This window comes from Lycorma delicatula, chromosome 10 (genome assembly GCF_047948215.1).
Source record: "Lycorma delicatula isolate Av1 chromosome 10, ASM4794821v1, whole genome shotgun sequence".
In the NCBI taxonomy this organism is placed as follows: Eukaryota; Metazoa; Arthropoda; class Insecta; order Hemiptera; family Fulgoridae; genus Lycorma; species Lycorma delicatula.
The window spans coordinates 94,762,096-94,785,205 of NC_134464.1; the positions used below are offsets into that span (position 1 = coordinate 94,762,096).

The following is a 23,110-nucleotide window of genomic DNA, read 5'->3' on the forward strand; positions in this document are numbered from 1 at the left end:
GAGCTTACTTAAGGTGTCGTCATTACCGCGTCATCATGAAATATCGTCCAGCCTACTGTGCACTTCAAAAAGTCCTTTTGTGCAATAAAAATGGAGAGTGAATGACTTTTAAGGTTTTCTAATTTTTAATGTACTGTACTGTAATACTTAATTTATGTGATGGAGCAATACTCATCAGAAAGTAGTAGTGATGGTAGTGAAGATGGTATGATGAAAACACTTGATTTTTCATACAAGTTTATGGATAGTTCAACTATGTATTCTAGTATTGAAAATTTAACTGACACTGAAGTAAAAGAAAAAAGGCCAGAACACGTTTGTAACCTTAATATTCAACACAATTTATTGACAGAGATACCAGAAAACATTTCAAAATTTTGTAATTTAAGAAAAATTGATATGAGTAATAATACTCTTTCAGATTTATCAGAAGTTATAACAAAATTGCCACTACAAGAATTAATTGCAAAAAATAATAATTTTGAAGAATTTTCATTACCAAAGACATTTGATAGATTAATAAGTACATTACAAATTTTAAATTTAAGTGGAAATCGTTTAAAAACTTTCCCGGATCAAATCTTTACTCTCACAAGGTTGAAATATCTATACCTAGGGCAAAACCAAATAAAAGAAATTCCCACTCAAATTTATAAATTAGAAAGGTAACCAAGAGTTTCTTTGATTATTATCAATACCTATAAACATTTTTATTAAAAATTAATGTTTGTACTATTTATGAAGTTTATTACTATATTAAAGAGCAGAACTGTGTATTACCAGTATTATAAACAGTATAGTCTTTTGATACAGTGAATGTAACGTTAGTTCAATCATATTGGCAGCTTGTGCAAAAAGTTTTTGGTTTTAATTGGATCTTTCACTTATCTGTGTAATTTGTATAGCTAAATTTTTATTGTATACATTAATAGAAATTTTATTTGAATTTAAAAAAAATTTAATGTAATAAAATTACTCTTAAAAGAATAATTTAATGTTTGTTTCAATTTATTTGTAGTATGTTAATTACAGTAAGTTAATATGGAAATTTTAACTTTAAAGGTTATTATCTCATAAATTTCATGACAAAGTTTTTTTGTTTTGTAAAAATAAATTTATTTGTTTTATTTAATATTTATTAATAAAATAGTGTTTTATTTTACCAGTTGAGCATGTGCTAAATTGTATTATAATTAAATTTAATTTATAAAAGAGCTAATTTCTAATAATGCAGTATAGCAGTGTTTAAACATTATGGGTGAAGTTTTAATAACATTTGCAATCTTAATATAATAAAGTACTTAGTAAACTAATTATTATGCAGTATTTGATTTTAATTAAAAATTCTATTAACATTTTTTTAATGAATATATTTAAAAAAAGATATGAAAATATTAAAGATGTTGCAAAAGCATTCACAAATAAGTTTATAATTTGAAATTTTTTTGTTTGTATGTTTATCAATTTTACAACTGAATAAATTATTTTTCTTTGTTAGACTGGAAATCCTGAGCCTAGGTGGAAATAATTTGTATGAGATTCCGAAGTCATTGTGTCAACTTCATGAGCTCCAAGCTCTAATACTTAGTGATAATGAACTGGAAAGCCTTCCTGCATGCATTGCTAATCTTAAGAAATTAAGAGCTCTTCAATTGCACCGAAATAAACTGAAAACATTACCAACAGAAATTGTAACTCTTAAGTACCTCTCAGAGGTAAATAATAATCTTTATTACATCACATATTTTTAATACTTAACTATATCCTTCATTAAGTTTTTTAAGATATTTGTCTGTTCCAATGGGGTAATTTTTTAGTATTTTTAGAGGGAAATTAAAGAGCTTAGGTGAGTATTTTGTATTGAATTAACAAAGCTTTAATACCAATTTTTAAATAAAAATTATGGCGATTGTGTAAAATGAAAATATATTTATTGGTTATTATCCATTTCCAAATTAACCAAAAAAATAGTAGAGTATAAAAAAAACTGTTTTATCATCAGCAGGAAAATATACCTATATAATTATATTTCTTGTATTGTTCTGAATAATAATTTTGGCTTGAATTAGTAATGAAAGTTTGTTAGGAAGTTATCATAGATAATCTCCCATGAATTTAACTATTTGTTTGATTTAATTAGTTTCTATAGTATAATCTGGTTTTTAACTATTTTAAATTAACAGTAACAATTTATAATTTTTTTAAATAAGTTTGTGGATACTATTTAATATACTTGAAAATACTTTTACCAGTATAGTAAAATGAAATATTTTTTTCTGTTTCCACAGTTGAGTCTGCGTGAAAATCCTTTGGTGATCAAATTTGTGAATGATATGATGTATGATCCTCCTACATTACAAGAAATATCTGCAAGAGTAATAAAGCTGTATAATGTTGTATATGATCCTCATGAATTACCAAAAAATCTTGTAGAATATTTATCTAGTGGTCATCATTGCCTTAATCCTAATTGTAAAGGTAAAGTACTAATTGCATTAAATTATCTATATAGTTCAAACATGTAACTTATTCAATTTCTACTTCCTATAAAAAAAATTTTAAGTTAGAAATTTTCATTTATAAACAATAAATTTTAATTGTGCCAATCTGCAAGGGAGAATGATAGTGGCTCAGTATTTCATCTGTGAATCCCAGTCAGGCTTGGAATATTTTATCCAAAATTTTCATTTCATAGCCCCACAGCACAAGCTTTGAACTTATAAAATATGAACAGATTATAAAATTTTTAATTTTCACACGTATGTCCTTTAATTTTTACGTAAGTCCTTTGCTTTTGACCTTTAATTTAGTAATACAGTACATTTAGCTGGAGATCATTTTACTTATATCAGCCCTTATTATTATAATTAGCATAATTACTCTTAACAGCTTCTAATCCTACTGTTGAAATGGGAATACATCAACAATAATTAATTCCTGGAAGAACTGCAATAGAACTTAAGTTTTTCAATTATTTGGTATCTACATCAGTTAAAATGTTCAATTTGTTTGGATTTAACATAAGACTATTTTTACTAGTCTAACAGAATGTTAAAAAATTAAAACTGATTGTTGGTAAGGCAATAAATACAAGAGTTTTACTTATGTATTTTTATTGTTAATTAGAAAAACTTGCACTGAAACCAGTGTAACAGATAAAAATTATAACTTCTAAGAAAGTTAAGAGCTCTTCAATTGCACCGAAATAAACTGAAAACATTACCAACAGAAATTGTAACTCTTAAGTACCTCTCAGAGGTAAATAATAATCTTTATTACATCACATATTTTTAATACTTAACTATATCCTTCATTAAGTTTTTTATGCCTTATGGGCTTTACCAGAGATCATCTTCAGCATCTCGGCAATGACATCTTTCAGTCAAGCCTCAGCCAGGATGCCACGGATGCAAATGACACAAGTGAAATTCCCATCAGTGTACTGCTAACTAACATAAACTCCAAACAAAACTCATCTAGCCAAGTCTCAAACAAAGCTGAATGATTTTCTAAGAACGAAGGAACTAAATTATACCTCCTGAAAGGTAAAAATGAGTTCGACACACAACAAATCTTAAAATACAACACAAAAACACTAACGAAACATAATAATAACAAAAAATAATGTAACATAACTAATAAAAAACAAAGACATCTATAACCAAACAAAAACTGTACAATGAACTACAAAAAAAAGGACAAAATGATAAATATTTTTTTACCAATAAAAATTTATATGAAACACTAACAATTTTTGTGCTGCACCATTATTTAGGAAAATTTTACTTCTGCACAGTTTTTTATTTTATAAAATAGTTTAATACAGTGAAAAATTCAGCATGAGTAAGTCAAGCATTGCTGTCATCTTTAATGAAATCATTTTCATTATTGGAAGTTTCTTTTAACAAATTCATAAAATAATTTTTTTTACAATTCATCTTTGTTTAAAAGGATAAATACTGTCACATCAGCATCATTAATCATAATTAACATTAGTTGATAAAAAAAAACTTCAATTCACACATCATCACAATAGTTAAAAGAGCTTGCATTTTGGCTGAAGAAACTGCGGCATATTTCTGGCAAACAACAGCTGTCTATTGGATTGCATTTCTTCAATGAAAATGCCAATGAAACCAAAGAAGAATTTTTAGGCATTGTAGGCTTGAAGGACCTAATGCTGTGAGTATTGCCAAAACCATTGAAAATTTTGTGACAAACTTAAACCTAGATCGTGATAAGTGTATGGGGTTAGGCTTCAATGGATATTCTACTATGCCTGGGTAAGGAAGTACACAGGCAATCTAGAGATAAAAGTACAAAAAAAGCCTACTATTGCTCTTCTTACAAGCTTAACCTTGTGAACGACCTAAATTTTATCCCAGAAATTCAAAACTGCATTGGAATTATCAAGGATCACATTTTTTCACGAGTCCATTGTACGATGCAAACTTATTGCTAGCATGCCTAAATTGTGTGACTAGATGGTCAGAGAAATATCTGACCATCTGTAATTTTTAGAATCACTTCGTTCATATTGTTAATGCATTAGAGACCTTAGCTGAAGAGGGAAATATAGCAGCAAGAAAAATTGCTTTTCAAATGAATGCAGTGGCATGTAGATCTTCATTTAGTATGTCAGTAGCGTTAGTTGCTAGGTATTCCACTAAACTGGAACCCATAGCAAATTCACTGCAACTGAAGACACTTGACATAGTCAAAGCCAACCAATACATTCAAACTATTCTTGACATGTTACAAGTTCATCGAGAAGATGCGGAGACCATTACAACTGCCATTTTAAAAGAAGCTGGCAACATCGCAATGTATTTAAATGTTGATATTACTGCCATTTGCATTGCTGGTCGACAGAAGCAAGGAAGCAATCATCTAGCCAAAATGCACAGAATCTTTGAGAAGGTGGATTCCATCAGTATCATCCCTTGATATTGGATTACAAAATTCTTTACTTGGATTCCATCATATCATCTTTAGAAGTCAGATTTTCTGCAGATAAATCCCCTGCATTTTCAGTGACAAATTTCCATTCAAGTAACATGACAGGTGTTTCATTGAAGAAATGGAGTGATGAAAGTACTTCATCTTGTACAACTTTCCACAATTTAGAAGGCATTGAAGGAGAAAGGAAATTGTGGTTCAAAATGTAGAATGAGGTACAAGAAATGTCAGACGTAATGAGGTTTAAAAAAAGAGCAAATCATTTTTCCCGACTGTTCGAAAGGCTCTGCTAATATTGCTTTCATAGCCCTACAAAAGTACTATTAAAACATCGGCTTAAAATTATTAAAATGTCAAATTAAAACATGCCTAAGAACTACCACTGGTGAAAACAGGTTAAATGGGTTAGCTATGTTAACCATTCACCGACAATGGGTTTTCGCTAACAAGGAGCAATTAGTTGAAGTTATAGTTAGACAATTTGCATTTTATCCTCGCAAACTATTGTTGCAAATTTTTTTTTAAATAAATATTTTATTCTTTTTTTTGTTATTGTGTATTATTGCATAGCACCCTCCCCTTATGGACTACCCTTCTCCCACAAAAGAAGGCAAATTCAGAAAGCTGTCCTCTCTTCTGTTTTGAGCCATTTTGATTTACACATTGAAGTAAATGAGAAAAAAAATGCATATTCCTTTTTATTAAATTACTTCTTTGATCAAGAACTTGCAACAAATTAGTTACCAAAATGTTGTAACACTTGATCTATTATGAGATTACCCCAAACCATTAAAGTTGCTATCACTGATCATTGACTTAAGCTTTATGCATTTATCACCATGACGTTCAACATCTTTATACACCTACATTTATAAAAAATTAACTTTCAATGTTACAGCATCATAGGAAAGAGTGTCAAATTTTTTAATCCATGTTTATTAAATTATTGTATATAAATGAATTTATGAACTGAAATGTGTGATTTAAAACCAAAATATTATTTATAAGATTGCTGTGAGTTGTAGGTTAAATAATTTTAAATGTAACTTTTATTTAAAAAAACTTAACATTATTATTTCAAACATATTGAAATCTGTTATTTTATGTTTTATGTAATATTAAATAATTGTTTATTTAATTTGTTAAACAGCTTGAAAAACATGAAACTTTAAAATTATTAAACTTTTTAACAACTTGCTTCCAAAATACTACAGTTTTTCTTTAGTGAAATCCTTTCAAACGTAATTAGTAACACACTTTCAATGGAGTTCCATTGTCATATGAAAGAAAAATTTCTATAATCTTAAAGAGAGTGTTTTTATTTAATAATTTTAAAATTTCTAACAGGTTTGATACAGAAAAAAATTAAAATTTGATTTGTTTTTTATTGATAACTAATTGCTTTATTTAAAAACTAATTAACAGATTTTCATTTGGTATTGTTTTAAAGAGAGAAAAAAGCTTTAGCCTAATTAGATTATGCTTTCAAATAGTAATATAGTACTGATTTTTTTTTTTGCATTGAATGTTATGATTATAAGCCATTCAATTAACCAATATGTCAAAATTTTGTAATGTTTATACCTTTAAATTTATATGACACATTCAAGAGTTCCAGAACCATCAGATTGGTTATTAGTCTATAATCATCTATTATAGTTTTGAATCCTGACTTATTATATTATTATCTATTTAATTATAATTATTGTTTATATATTTTGTTTTAGGTGTTTATTTTGATAATAGAGTGGAACATGTGAAATTTGTTGATTTCTGTGGTAAATATAGAGTTCCATTACTCCAATACCTCTGCTCATCAAAATGTATTGAAGATTCTGCAAGTGATGATTCCCATCAAGTAGTTGCAAGTAGTAGTAACAGCCACTTAATACGTAAGGTCCTTCTTGGTTAAATTTTATTTTGTTTGTTATAAAAATACATTTAATGACATTTTTAATCATATATTTCACGTCTGATTAATGATATATGGAATAACAAACTTTTTTAACTAACTGACAACAACGCAATTAATTGTTATGTTATAGTCTTTGTTATATCATTCTTGTTTGTGATAACCTATGAATTTAAAAAATAAATAAATGCTTTTTGTGTTTTGCTTTATTTATTTATAATCCTACCCTTATTGCTGCATCTAACATTAACACAATAAAATATAACTTGTCAACTAATATCAATAAAAAATTTAGTTATGTAATATAAAAGTAAAATTATGTACAATATATATATTTACTTTCCTGTTTAAATAGCAGCTGTAGCTATATAGATGGGAAAGTATGGCGATCAGTCAAAATTGGGCATGTCTGGTTTTCACCAAATCTTGCGGAATTGATCCCTAAGGACCCCAGAAAATCAAAAAAGGCATCAAAATTTCTGTGACAAAATGTGCGTACGTATGTATGTATGTTGGTGTGTAAATCTTATATCAAAAGAACTATTTGACCAATTTTCACCAAACTTGGCCATAATATTTTTATAGCAGGAAAGTTGATGCTATTAAATTTTCAATTCAAAATGTCAGGGAGCGGGAGATACAGAGGGGAAACTAAATCTTCTCCAGTATGGAAGACTGAAACGTTTGTAGCGGGTGAAAGTTGGATAAGTTCCTTCAAGGTTGGCAAATCATTCGAGGTGAGGTTGAAACTTTAAGTAGAGGATAGTGTTATTACATTCCATGGGTAATGACGAAAAACTAGGTAGAAGTAAGTAGCCGGCGGAAAGCCTCGATGTTCGCCATCGGAAGGTCTATGTCCGCCGACTCGTATGTGCATAAACTCATATGGAAAAAGGTAGTTTTCCCTTCTCGATTGAAAATGACCGAATCGGTCAAATTTCTTAATGAATATCATTGGGGTATACCCGCCAGTGTAAATACACCTTTTTTGCTTATGTCTAAGCCCAGTTTTAAAAGGGCGGACACCAAAACTGAAGATAATAGTTGAAAAAGATGTATAAAAAATAAATATGAGTAACGAATAATACCGATTACAATGTAATCGGTAACACCATTACGCCTTTATTTTTTTAATTCTAGGGTTAATCAAACAGTATTGTCAATAGAAAAGATTATTTTACTTTTTCACGAAGTTCGCCGATAAGAGCCCGCGGAACCGGACGGCACGGCGAAGTCAGCAAACTATGTTTACAGTTATAAACATGATCTAACCTAAAACTGAAGTGAAAATGTGGAAAAAATAAACACGAAAGCATTATATTTCAGTTCAATTAGATTTGGAATAAAGAATACTTTCAAAAATACCTCGAATTTTGTTAGACAACTTTTTCTCTTCCATCTGATGAACCGTGGGACTCTGATATGTCACTGTATCCTCAAAAAGGTAGGTTTACAAATCGCGCCGCTAGGTAGCAGTACTTGATAAGGTAGCGTACAAAAACTTTACAATAAAACTACTTGAAACAATAAAATATAAAAGACAATGTACTACAGCTAGTTTTAATAGAAAATGCTCTTATGTAAATGAAAGTACTGAAAATGAAACATTTTATTTAATTCCCATCACTACACTAAAAAAAAATAAAGTATCAGTTAACTAGAGATTATAACTGCTAATAAAGCATGAACACTTGGATATGTGTCAACAAAGATTTGTTACGTAAAACAGAAATAAATTCGATTGGTAAAATTTTTATTCTACATTTAGAACTATTTGAACTATCTGATGGTGAAATAAAAAAAAGTTCATTTAATAATAATATAAAAGTATATGGTTACGATAAAAATCGAGGGTTACACTTCCAAAGTAATAAGTGCACTTCACGGATCTTCGATTCGTGGAGATCATTATAACAGTTTTATTAAAAAAGAAAAAAACATTGTATGAAGTGAATGATATGATTATCAACGAAAAAAATTGGCCGAGAAATTCAAAAAATGTATATTTATTTGTTCTAGATAGGCAATAAATTTTAATAATAAATACACAAGATAACAATCAGTAATTCAAAAAAGAATAATCTAATAAAACGCAGTGATATCCAAAAAAATTACGATGAAATTGTAAACGTACGATAAGATTCTCGCAGATATCATTTCTTACCTTTTCTTTTTTCTGTTTAGCCTGCGATAATTACCGTTCAGTTATTACTTCAGAAGATGACATGTATGAGAGTAAATGAAGTGTAGTCTTGTACAGTCTCAGTACTATTCCTGAGATGTGTGGTTAATTGAAACCCAAAGTCGGCCTCCGTGGCGCGAGTGGTAGCGTCTCGGCCTTTCATCCGGAGGTCCCGGTCAGGCATGGCATTTTCACAAACGCTACAAATCATTCTGCCTAACGCTGGATCCGGAGGTTTAAAATAATTTCTTAACCTACCGGGTTGGTCTAATGGTGAACGCGTCTTCCTAAACCAGCTGATTTGGAAGTCGAGAGTTCCAGCGTTCAAGTCCTAGTAAAGGCAGTTACTTTTATGCGGATTTGAATACTAGATCGTGGATATCGGTGTTCTTTGGTGGTTGGGTTTCAATTAACCACACATCTCAGGAATTGTCGAACTGAGCCTGTACTAGATTACACTCATACATATCATCCTCTGAAGTAATACCTGAACGGTAATTCCCAGAAGCTGAACAGGAAAAAAAGATATCATTTCTTCCCCTCAAAAAACAAAATTTTTTTACAAAAACTGTTTTTAACAAAAAGAGATTGATATCAAAAAAGGTAAGACACTACATTTTTATAATCAAAATCTATTATTAATTTATAATTAAAAAAGAATGCATGTAAAATATATTTAACAGACAATGGATATACAATAATAAATAAACAATATTTAAGCGTTCCATATAATAAGCAAAAAATAGAAAAATTTGTTACAAACTCTTACCAATCCGATTTCATTTATTAAACAACGAATAATCATAAGAACTGTATTATTTCTGTAAATATGATATGTATTACATATAAATGAACTGTTATCGTACGGTTAACAATGCCACTGTAATTTTTTTGGTTAATGTTTTTTTAATGTAATTTAAAGAATCGATTAATTTTTATAATCTCATCGAAACAAAAGTAGTTTTCAAACAAAATATTTTATTTACAAAATACAATTACTACTAGATGAACACATCTCGCATATTTTATATAATTTTACAATCGTAAAATATTATCTTTAAATTTAAAACATTTTTGTTAGTATAGAACTAACAAATTTTGAACAAATATGCTGAATATAAAAATAATACGCTTGCAAAAAAGTTTGTTAAAACTTCACAATATTACGTAAAGTATATAGAGTTTTTCAATTATTTGATGTTTTCCCGAGGTTTACGTACTGGCGATTTCGAACTTTATAAATTTATTATTCCAGAACTCATTAATTTGTTTTTTATATTCAATCACCTCACCTATACTAAATGGTGTCTGAAGTATCATAACAATTTATTACTAGTAAATGAAACACATTGTTAACTGAAGATTTTAAAACGATTTTTTTTTGCTGTAAAAAGAACAGAAAAACCTTTTTCGAAAATTCCTGTAGATATTACTTTAGAACAAACCATAAAAGCTGATGCTGCTAGAAGACTTACCGGTGTTACTCATTCTATAAATTCACTATCTGCTCGTCAGCGATGGTGTAGAAGTCACGCCATCTGATCAAAAATAATTTCACACGTTCTCAATAAAACCGGGTTAAAAAAAGTGAAGACGTTACTTCAGATTTAGAAAAATAAATCGTTCAAACTTCAACTCACTTGATGAAATTTATATTTCATGTTATTTATACAAAATAACATGAATCCTTTCCATTATATTGAGATGAACAATGACTTGCTGTATAATATTGGAATAAGGCGATCTACTACAGATGAAGTAGCTGATTTTCTTTTGAATGCAGAAGAAAAAGCGGCAATGAGTTGAACGTAAAATCTATTTCAGAATTTAGTGAATCTCAATTTTGATCTGAAGTGCGTATAATCCGTAATAAAATTCTTAATTTTGTCTAACCAGAAGAAAAGAATGATCGTGAATAACAAAGTGCGAGAATTGCGATTGCAGAGATTGATTTGGACGTTTGTTTGCGATTTCAACGTAGCAAAATACTGACCTTGAAAAGGTTTTAATGTACGCCTTTATCTCCCGTTCCACAATCTTTTTGTAATTTAGATGGTACGATTCATAGTACAAAAAAATCTAACTCGATGAAATGTTTAAAGGTTGACAGTAGCCGAGTTTTAATACCTGACATAATATAGTAGACGGGTTTACGTTTAGTCAATCGTTTACTCTCTATGTTTTTCAATCGCTTATTCTATGAAAGATGTTCCTCAAACAATTGGAAATATTTTAAAAAAAGTATTGCAAACCATCACTAATAATCGTTCATCCGAAATTCATTTAATTTTTGATCGATAATTTCAACCTTCTATTAAAGATTACGAACGTTTACAAAGAGGAAGCTCTGGAAACTCAACCGAGGCCCACAGATTTTTCCAAGCGATTGCACAATAATAAATTTTAAAATGTGTTCATTTTATAATAAATCACTGGAGTGACCGACACCTTGTTTAATTTATTAAGGATAAAACTATTTTTGTGAATTTTGTTAAGTGTTAGTCATACAAAGTTGTTAACGGCCAACTCACGCAGTCAATCCATGTAGAGTTTTCATGCCCTAAATCTAAATTACATATTTCAATTGAATATGGATTTTCAGGTAAACGAAACGTAATAAATATCAGTGAAATTTATAAGTTATTGGGTGAATCTCTCTGCAAAGCGCTTCCAGGATTCTATGCCTTTACAGGATGTGATTATACTCCATCCTTTTATATAAAGAAAAACTTGCAACCATTTAAATTTCTTCAGGAATCCGAATAAATGTAAAAACCTTTTATAGAGCTCGGTAATTTGTCGTGGGCTGAAGATAAAGTAATACCAGATCTTAAAAAAAAGTTTGTATATCAAACGTATAGGGTTACTAATAAGAACAAAAATGATCCAACAACCTTTAACAAAGCTCGATTTAAATTATTTTGGAAAAATTATGAAATAAAAAATGTTGATGAACCGTTTAAAAAGAAACATACAAAAGAAGAAGACAAGAGAATGAAAACATACATTTTCAAACTCGGTGGTTGCCCTCATTTTAAACAATCCGTTGAATTTACGAAATATTTGATAATGATGGTTCAGTGTTTGAGAGTAAGCGCGAACAGCCTGCCGATGTTCGTTACGCACAGAATGTCGAAGCTGTCACGTTGCTGAGGAGCCCGGGCAAATCAACAAGATAAGCAGCAACACAACTTGGGATTTCTAGGCGATCTGTGCAGCCAGTTTTAAAAACCAATTTGCATTTGTATCCGTACAAAATAGTAGTGTTGCCCAAATTAACGGTCGATAACAAACATCAAAGAATGGCATTCGCTGAATAGATTGTGAACAGAGACATATAGTTGAACAATTTTTGGTTTTTAGATGAGGTACATTTTCACCTAGACAGGGTTGTTAATAAACAAAATGTGCGTTTTTGGGCTTCCGAAAATCTACACGTGCTTCATGAAAAGGTGCATCATGCTCTAAGAATTACGGTACGGGTCGCTATCTCAAGTCATGGGGTAATCGGGCCATTCTTTTTTGAACAGACTGTGAACAGTGAACGTTATCTAAACACGCTGTGTAATAATTTTGTCCCTCAGCTTCTTGCAAAAGGGTTTCAATTAGAAAACGAGTGGTTCACACAGGATGGAGCCAGCCACACACAGCTAATGTTGTTTTAGACTTTCTGCATGAAACTTTTAGACCGTGTAAACAGAGCTAGCTCCCGAACAGTCCTGATTTGAATCCACGTGATTATATTCTTTGGGAATTTATAAAGTAAACGATTTTCCCTAAACGTGATTGTACATTGATGGAACTGCGAGTGCTGATCATTGAGGCACGCAACGAGATAACCGAGTATGTGTCATCGAGTTATTAACAACATAGGAGTTCGTGGTGAAGGAGTTGCTAGACGTGATGATGGTCATATTGCACATTTAATAACCAGAACATAATCTCCAGGTGCATAGTAAACACAATGTAGTTTATGTTTCTGTATTGCGACTCAAATAAATATTTTTTAACAAAAGCAAATTTTAGATTATTTCATGCACCACCTGTACAAATACATTAATTTTAACTTTAGGTGAAGTTTATTACTTATATAAAAATGTTTTCAATTACATTTGTCTCTATCATGCTACATTTGTATTTTTGTATCAGTCAAAGATATTCAGGCAAATATTAGAGTCGAGAGACATATTTTGAATTTGTCCAGAAAGTTTTATTATTTTTAAAATGTTTCTTCTGATTATTTATTTTAATGTAATGTGAATTTGTATGTTTCATAAAATTTTTGATAACTTCAGTTTATAATTTTAAAGGTTAGCAGTTTCAAGATTACGATGCTCTGGCCATATTATGAGCACATAGTAATTTGATAAAGGGCTACTTCTACCTTATTGCCTTCAAAATTACAAAATTAAAGACTTTTGTTCAGTTTTCCTTCCTAAGTATTCCACTCTCTTTGCCATCAGGAACTACTTTCGCCTTTTTCTTGGCTCATCAGAATGTAGAAAGGAAAGAGAAGGAGAAGTAATAATATGGATAGGGAAATCAAGCTTTTGTATGGATAAGGCAACATTGTGTCTGAATGGGTCTTTCCCTTCTGGAATAAAAGTTTACCTATTTATAGAGACTAAAACCAAAAAAAACTCAAAAGATGTAAGTAAAGTAATAAAAACACAGAAATACAAAATATTTTATAATTTGAAATGTTTAATTCTTTACTGGTAGATTGAAACAGAAATTCTTTAGACAACATCAATTATGATTATAACAACTTACATATTTGTCCAAAAACCTGAGGTTTATAGATTAAATATCCTTGATACAGAAATAATCAATTATATTTAATAATAAACTGAAAATAATTTAATATAACTTATATTATAATTATTTTGGTTGCTTTTTAGTCATTGACAACTAGTTATTAATTCGTGTTTTTTAGACATACATGTAGTTAATTTCCACTGCTGACTATAACAAACATGAGCACTATCAAAAAATATTTGTAATATTCAGAATAATTATACTAGGGTCATTCAAATATAAACCAAAATTTTGCCAAATGGACCGAGGAAGAGCAGTGAATTGTAAGGCACTACAAGCAGTTAGTTGGATATGTGTGTAGGGAAGCAATTGTCAAGCCATGACCATAGGTCACTTTCCTGTGTTAGTAGCAGAATGTCTGATCAGGAGATAACATCGTCCATTGTACAATGAATCATAATGCAATTTCTCACCAACAATGGTGTCAAATCCTCTGAAATTCTAGTAGTTCTACTTAGGATGTCTGAAATAATGTTGGAATTGCTACAGTGGTTTGAGGTAGTTAGCGAACCACGACATAATGTTGTAGGTAACAAGAACCCAGTCACAGTCCACCAATTCACCCCCATCCTATGTGTCCACTGATCTTTCTACTTTGATGAGAACATATTTATTTTACAGAAAATGATGCCAACCATACTGGCAAAAAATAGCCTTGTCAAACTGTAGTCTGTGGTGGTTCATAATTTTGAAGTAATTACTGTATCTGTATAGGTAATATTAAGGTAATAGATAAAACATTTCAGTGAATAACTAAAGGGTTTTGATGAAATCTTACTTTTTGTTTTAGGTGTGCAAAAAGTTTATCTTGACAACTGACATTCAGTATTTTCAAGAAATAAACACATTAATTCTGTTAAATATTTCTACATTGTCAAGAACAAATATCTCATTATTAAACCGAAAAATACTACTGTAATAACAGAGTAAAATTTTCTCAAAAAACATTCCAATAGTTGGTGATTAACAACATTAAAAAACATGACTCCAAAAAAAGGTTGAAATAATAGAACATTATGAAAGTAGAGATAACAAAAATAAAATAAAATAAAAAATTGGAACTAGACAGTGACCTAACTAATTTTTTTTGTGTGCTTTACTTTCAATAATTCAAAATTATTAGAACCAAATACAAAAGATTTCAAAATATATTCAATGTGTATTAAAATTTCTTAATGTAAGAAGAATATAGTGTTCTAAAAGTTTAAAATGTATTATACTAAATAAAACCATTTTTTTTTTTGTAACCTTTTTGATAAAGTTAACAATAACAAGATATTTTTTTAGATGTTCACATAACTGAACATATTTATAAAGTAATCATCAAAAGCAGATTAATCTGCGTTGCGTTATACAGGTGAGGTTATGGACAAGTTCACATTGTAAGTCTATTGTAGATATCATTAATTACTGAAAATCAGCACGCTAAGCAACAACAAATTAGGATCTGTATAAATGTCCATGTTTGATGTTTGAACTAGGCATGATTTCAATGGTAACATGAAAAATAAACAAGTGAAAACTACTTTGAATGAAATATGTAGACTAGTGGTATGTTGTTCTTTTTATGCAAATCTATGAAAGTCACGCATTATTACCTACCAATATATTATACTGGGTGTTCATTTTAATTGCACCAGGCGATTTTCTCATAAACTAGGCACAATACAAAAAAACTGATGTGGACACCACATGACTACCTTTTTCAAGGTAGTCATGTTAGTCATGCTCCTATTAGATTACATATACACATTTTTTTTAAATGAAAGAACATAAAATTTTATTTCATTAATAATTTCTGATATTTTTTATTGTTATTGAATTATTATTTAATGCAATTTTTTTTTTTACAATCAGAGTTTAATAATTATTAATAATCAATATATTTCAGTTAAAAAAACGAGATTCGAACTGATGGGCCTTCCCCTTGTAAGATCCAAATATTTCATTAATTAAAATTTTATTTGGCTATAACTCTGGAATCAATGAAGATAAGTACCACTTATGATATATCGTTGAAAATCTCTCAATGAGGGCTTATTACTGGAGTTAAGAAAAAGTCAAAAATCCAATTTTTTTTTTTAATTCTGGACACTTTTGTTTCAGTCAATTGCAATCAGAAGGGGAGATGCACAACTAGAAGTTAAAACAGTCCTAAATCCAAAATTTCAACATCCAACAGCTAATCGTTTTTGAATAATGCGAGATACGTACAATGTAAGTATGCCTCCCGCACACGACATCATGCAGAACAAGTCAAAATGGAAATTTCCATTGAAATTTGAAAACCGAAATTTTCCATGATCAAAGGAAGTAAAAATTGCCTAAACAAAAGTTACTCAGATTGGAGGGGACATCTCATGGTGACCTTGAACTTGACCTTTTTTCAATGTTAACACAATTTTTCAATTGGAATGACCTATTAATGACTTCATCAATGAAAAGAGCAGAACATTTTAGACTGGAATTTGTGGTACACACAATATGACCTTGGGTCTTTTTTGAATATAATATGGCTAACCATCAGAGATAATGTTTTACGAGTTACATGTTTTTGAAGGTCATACAATATTCCCGAAATATTTATATTCCAGGCCATCTATCTTGGAAATTATGGGAAAGAGCATAAAAATGACTTTACAGAAGTTATGTGGATAGGAGGGGGGATGTTCAATGGTGACCATGACCATGACCTTGAGGTTTTGTAATTGTTTCATTTTTTCCAACTTCTTGAAGTTCATGGTTTAGGAGTTAAATCACATATGGTGTCCGGTTAAAAAAATTTGCTGATTCAAGACAGTACCAGATAGAAATCCTCTTCTCACAACATAGAAACTAATGACTGTAAATATCTGCGAAAAGATTCCAGCACCCGTATAACACAATTTTTGATGGTTAGCTGTATGACCTTCAAAATATGTGACTACATATTCCAATGTACAAGTTTTTGCTTTTTTCATTGTTGGGGTCAAAAATAAATTATTATTACATTTGAAAAAAATTGTGTTAACCTAATGATCAAAGTCAAATCCAAGGTCGTCATGAGGTGTCCCTCTCCAATCTGAGTAACTTTTGTTTACATCATTTTTTCTGTATTGTGCGTAGTTTACGAGAAAATCACCTGAGGCGATTAAAATGAAACACATACACACACGCACATATATATATATATATATATATATATATATATATATATATATATATATATATATGGTGATTATATATACTTACTGATTCCTAATAAGATACATAAAACTAGTACTACACTCTATCCTGTAAGATAACAAGTATATCTTTATATTCTAAATGGACTAGCGAACCTCAGATCAGATTATCAGATTTGCTCAGCAAATCCGCCAACAACTCATAGGGGTAGTTTTCCCAGAAGGGCTAAACTGAACGGTGTCAGTACTCCAGGGTCACTTACGAAAGACCTCGTTGCAGACAGGTATATTGGGGGAGCCAAAAGATCGAGTGGTTACATAAGCGGTCTTGGGCTAAAGGGAGGGCCTACCACAGAGGCAGAGGTAGGGACCCCGAGGTTATGAAAAACTTACGCAGTGAACTTCCGGCAGCCCTCAAACATGTGATCAAATGTGCAAAGAGAAGATGTTGGCAAGAACTCTGTGATCAAATAGATGTAGACCTCTGGGGCCAAGGCTATCAGGTAGCCACAGGGAAGTTTGGCCGTACTTGACAACTACCTCGGTGAGGAGAGGTGTATATATTTATATATACAGGCTTGGCTCCAGAGACTTGTGGTTTCAAGCAGCATGTGGGGTGCCTCAGGGCTCTGTTTTGGGGCCCCTACTATGGAACATTGTCTATGACACGGTTCTTCATCTTCATTATTCGACAGGAGTGGTTCTAGTGACTTGGACGGATGACCTGGCCTTGTTGGTGGTAGCAAAAACTGAGGAGGAAGTGACTCAGGTGATGAACGCTGCCACTGCCATGGTCAGTGAATGAATGGAGAGGGCCAGGATCTGGCTGTCGCATGAGAAGTCATTGTTCATCCCTATGGCAGGAAGAAGATGGCTGGGGTCCTTCCCAATAACAATTGATGGGGTAGCCATACAATCTCGAGGGACTGCCAAGTATCTCGGGATACAGTTAGAGGTAAACGGTTGTTTACGAATCATGTATGGAAGACATGTGAGAAAGCCGGATGGACCATCAGGAACCTCATTAAACTGATGTCAAATGTTGGAGGACCTCGAACGACCAAGAGGAGGTTCCATGCTCAGGTGGCCAATTCAGTTTTGCTTTATGGTGCACCAGTATGGGCAAAAGCAGTGTTGGTAGAATGTAATAAGAGGTGCTTGGAAAGTGTTCAGCGCCGGATGGCCCTAAAAGTAGAGCATAGCATCAGCATATGCCTCAGTGTCTACAGAGGCGGTGCTGGTGATTACAGGCATGCTGCCAATGCAGCAGTTAATAAGGGCTAGTACGATGAGTTATCAGGGAAAGCCTAAGAAGGAGATGAGAGCAGCTATCACCAGAGCCTGGCAGGTCGGGTGGGACGCATCGCTTGATTAATGTATAGAGCTATGAGCCGGGAGGGATTTTGGTGAGCTGGAGTTCTGGCTCACTCAATTCCTCACTGGACACGGGGCCTTCTGTTCCTATCTACATGGAAGAAGAAGGGCGGAGGATCCTCTGTGCCCACACCGCTAAGAACTTGACACTCCTGAACATGTCATTTTTCAGTGCTCGAGGTGGGAGGAGGAACGTTGCCATCAGAGGGCAGATTATGGTAAGTAACATAATAGACACCATGTTCAAAAGCCAGTAGCACTTTAAAACACAGGATTTGTGCCAAAGGTTCTGCAAACCATAGTCTAGGAAGAGAGAAACTGATGGATATTTCTAGCTGGATCTTCTAGAGAGTAACACAATACAAAGTTCTCAGACTGAGGCGGAAAAAACATGACCAGAGGATTGGAGAGTGAAAGACAGCTCTCAGTGGAACCGTCATTCGTCCATGCTTGCATGGATTGGCATCGATGATGAAGCACAGAGAATCTGGATCTCTCTGGCTCAAAGGCATCTCCTGGGGATGTGCAATGCTTAATTGTGAATCCGACCCCAGGAGGGAAGGATTAGTGAGAAATGAGGTTTGGTCGGTAGGATGCAGGCATACATATACGCTCTCTTAATAACATCTAGCAGAACCTGTTAGCGAGTCCGACACTCCACTCCTCCTGTCAATGGGGTTCACCAGACTCATTGGAAACAAACAAAAAAAAACTGACAACCATTGAGTTAACATAACATTTTCTCCTTCCTGCAATAGCTGGGGGGAAAGATAATAAAACACAAAAAACAATGTATTTTTCTGTGATATATATATATATATATGTATATATATTTTTTTTTTAATTTTTCTTTAATTAATATAATAAAATTATAACTTTTCTGAATTTTTATTTCCACCATACGCATTTACTCATTTTTTAAAAATATTTACTTATTAATTTATTTTTTAAATATAATCTTATAATAAACATAATATTGTAATAATAATTAAATATTACTTGTAAATTTTTGATCAAAATAAAAAAAGATCATAAACTAATCATTAAAAAACTTATTTATTTAAAACTTTCGCGCATTTTATACATTTTTTAAATCCTGATTTTAATAATTATAATATAATCAATAATACTACATAATATATACAATATTTTTAATACATAATAATAATAATAATAATAATAATATAGTTGGTTATATACATTTATGTATTATATAAACAATAATAAAAATAATAATACTCATATTAAATATAGCATAAGAATTATAAATTTATATATTATTATGATTATAATCTTAATAATGAATATAACAAATGACTGCAACGCTGGATAAAATTAATAATTATTTTAAAAGAAGAACAATAAATAATAAAATGAATTTTTAGCAGCACAACCTTTTATATTAACAGTAATAATAAAAAAATTATAACAACGTAATTTAATTTTAAATTGACTAAAATGAGATAATGTGGAATGGATTCATTGCATTTTAGTCGAGCAATTATTAAATGACTAAATTATAATTTTAATCATGAAATCTTTATAATTTTGCTTTAATATAATTTTTACAAAACATATTTTTCCTAAAGTTAAGTTGTTTTTGCAGCAAATGCTTGTTTAATAGAATTGTAAAAATTATAAGATTTCATAATTAATAGTTTTTTATACATTACATTTTTATTTTTATTAAACTAATTGTGTTTCAGTCTATATTTATTATTTACACAATAACTTTTTATTCACTTTTAAAAGATCTGATACAAAAAAAAAATTATAAATAAGTTACTAATAATATGTTTGGAAGACAAATTTTACACCCTAATAATGGAAATCTTCTGAAATTTAAGAAAAATTTATAAGTGTTTTCTATTCTATTAAATAACTAAAGTGTGTGTAGAGGAAACAACAAGGAATCACAATGTTAAGAAAAGGTGACCTTGAACCATGTCACTGATTTAATCTATCTTCAGATTACTGTACCAAATAATTCCCTAAAAAGAACATTATTAATGAATGTGTACATAGCTTAAAAACGGAGCAATGCATGAATCTGAATTTGTTAAAAAATTTAAAGTTTGTAAAATATGTTAAAAAGATGAATAAAAGTTAATGTCACATGTTTATAGGTTATTGAATGTCATTAAATATTTGATCTTGAATGAGTCAGGAAGAAATTGAAGGCAACAGTTACCTACATCAAGAAAGCATCAAAAACTAATGGAAAAATAAAAAAAAATTAAATATCAATCATCAGAAAATCAAGATGACTGAAACGGAATGTAAAGTTTAATCACAAATATATTTTCTCAGATAATTTGAAATGAGTTCAGAAAATGTTTGAATGTTAAATGGATAAAGTGTGTAAAAGGAAGTTTGATAGTCTTTGAACCAATTTTTGATAAAATTTGTAGGTTCTTAATCATTCTCCCTACTCGTTGAACTTTACAAGCAATCAGAAATGTGTTAACCATGAAATAGTTTAAACAATCAAATCAATAATGCAAACAAATAGATTTTTAAATAAACAAACGAAGCAATATATGGTAATGGAAGGAGGATATTAAATTAAACATGATAAAACTTAAAATGGTCTGAAAATAATAATTTTATTTTTAACTGATAATTTAACATATTTTTTACATACTTCTCTTTACCATAAATACATTTAAAATATCGTAGAATCCTATATAACAAAACTAAATGTACTTTTAAAAAATTATGATAGAAATATTTTCAGTGAACAAAGGCAAAATTACAATGACTATAGTACAAAAAATAATAGACAAAAAATTGTGCTAATAAATTTCAAATCTTATCAGTCTATATAATGGTTAAATATCTGCAGATAAAATGTGTTTTTGTCATTGAGAACTACTTATTTTGTTACTTTTAAGTTTTATTTTTTTTCAATTAACGTAACTGCAATAAACTAAATTTTTAAATTTTGCAATAAACATTTTTAATAAAAGGAATTTATAACAATTTTTTTTCAGACCTTTCATATATTTTAAACTGCATCATCTACCTAAGTCATACCAATTTAAAAAAATAACCAGTTTTAAAATAAAAAGCCTACCATATTATTGATGATACTACAGATTTAACAAATAAAGACTAATCAGTCAGATAAACAGACTTACATAAAATTTGAAAACAATCGAATAATGTTGGTAAATGTAGAAGGTAAAGAAAACCCTGATTTAGAAATGTGGATGGATGACATATACATATTACAACCAGATTATCACAAAGTAGAATTTTCATACATAAAAAAAAAGACTGGCAAAGTCAAACATTGATCCAAGAATTTGATTAATTTGGCTTTTTTTTAAGTAAATAATTGTGGAGCTTTATGGTGGCAATAGAAAGCAGAACAGACTTCGAATGGTGATATTACAGAAGGACATTAAAATTATATGGGTAGGTAATATAAAAAGGAAAAACTTAATTTAAATAGAACAGAAGACAAAAATTTATGGCAGAATCTTGTAAAGAGTTGGTTGACTAGAATTAAATTAAGACATGCAGATATAGTTAGATTTGTAATTTAAAGATGTCTAGAGGGGTATAAAATAGAGAAAAATAAATATCAGCATATGAAAAGTGATAGCCGAGAACATAAAATATAATAATACTCCATTATGTTAAAATTAAAAGATTAGTACAAAAAGAAAGGATTGGTAAGTAGCATCAAACCCCATAAACGATTGACAACTAGAGAAAAAAAAAAACAAATAACATTCATGACTGGTTTTGTTCTACTACATGTAGTTTATTTTATAACAGCATAGCTTTTACACTAAATACAATACAATAACAATATAATTTATTCATCTATATAAACAGCATGTAATTTTGCAGCATAAGAAACATACTGAGCTTGAGTCAAGATCAAACCCAAAACCTTTCGTTGAAAAGTATAGTGATTAAATGTTGTAAATATTTGTCCAATATTTTGAAAAATAAATCAGATCCTTAATAAAGTGAACTATTTTGTTATTTATAAATGTATAATATATTTTAAAACTTACACACTCAAATATATAAATAAAAGAATGCAAAAATATCATAATATTAAAAATAAAATCTAGCTGAAACACAATTACAAATAATTGATGATCATACTGTATACAAAAAAATTTATTTAATTTTCGTCATGAATAAAAAATTACAACATAATAATGTATTTGAATGATAGATATGTCATAGTGTTATATTAAAAATTAAAAAGAAATATAACGTTAAAAAAAAAAATAGCAAGTTGATACAATTTCCCTTTTTGTTTTATTTAAATATTACAGAATTAATACACTGTATAAATACTAATTCTGGTAATTTTACTGTACACTCAAAAGTTTTAATTGAACAAATAGATAACTTATACCATGACCTACATATCTTTTCAATGTCACTGTATAACTGCATTATTGCATAATATAATATTTTAACCTACATATCTATTCAATATCACTGTATAACTGTATTATTGCATAATATAATGTTTTAATTGTAATAAAGAATCAAAATTCTCATGAATTTATTAAAGATATTCTAATTTATAAATTTAAAAAATCTTGACTTCCTGTAAATAAAATATAATTATGTTATATAAGATTAATGAGAACTTCTATAACGTATTATCTGTTCAACTGACAAAAGATAAATAAATAAAATGATAACAATTAAAATAAATACATTTAA

General features: G+C 29.9%; 1 protein-coding gene across 1 annotated transcript; it reads left to right on the forward strand.

Moving 5' to 3' along the window:
• Nucleotides 1–2: 2 nt before the first annotated feature.
• Nucleotides 3–7,070, forward strand: LOC142331255 (leucine-rich repeat-containing protein 58). Its single transcript, XM_075377017.1, has 4 exons — nt 3–665; nt 1,499–1,715; nt 2,289–2,478; nt 6,687–7,070. Exons 1-4 carry the CDS (start codon nt 160–162, stop codon nt 6,869–6,871), a joined length of 1,098 nt encoding a protein of 365 aa, XP_075233132.1. The 5' UTR covers nt 3–159; the 3' UTR covers nt 6,872–7,070.
• The last annotated feature ends 16,040 nt before the right edge of the window (nt 7,071–23,110 follow it).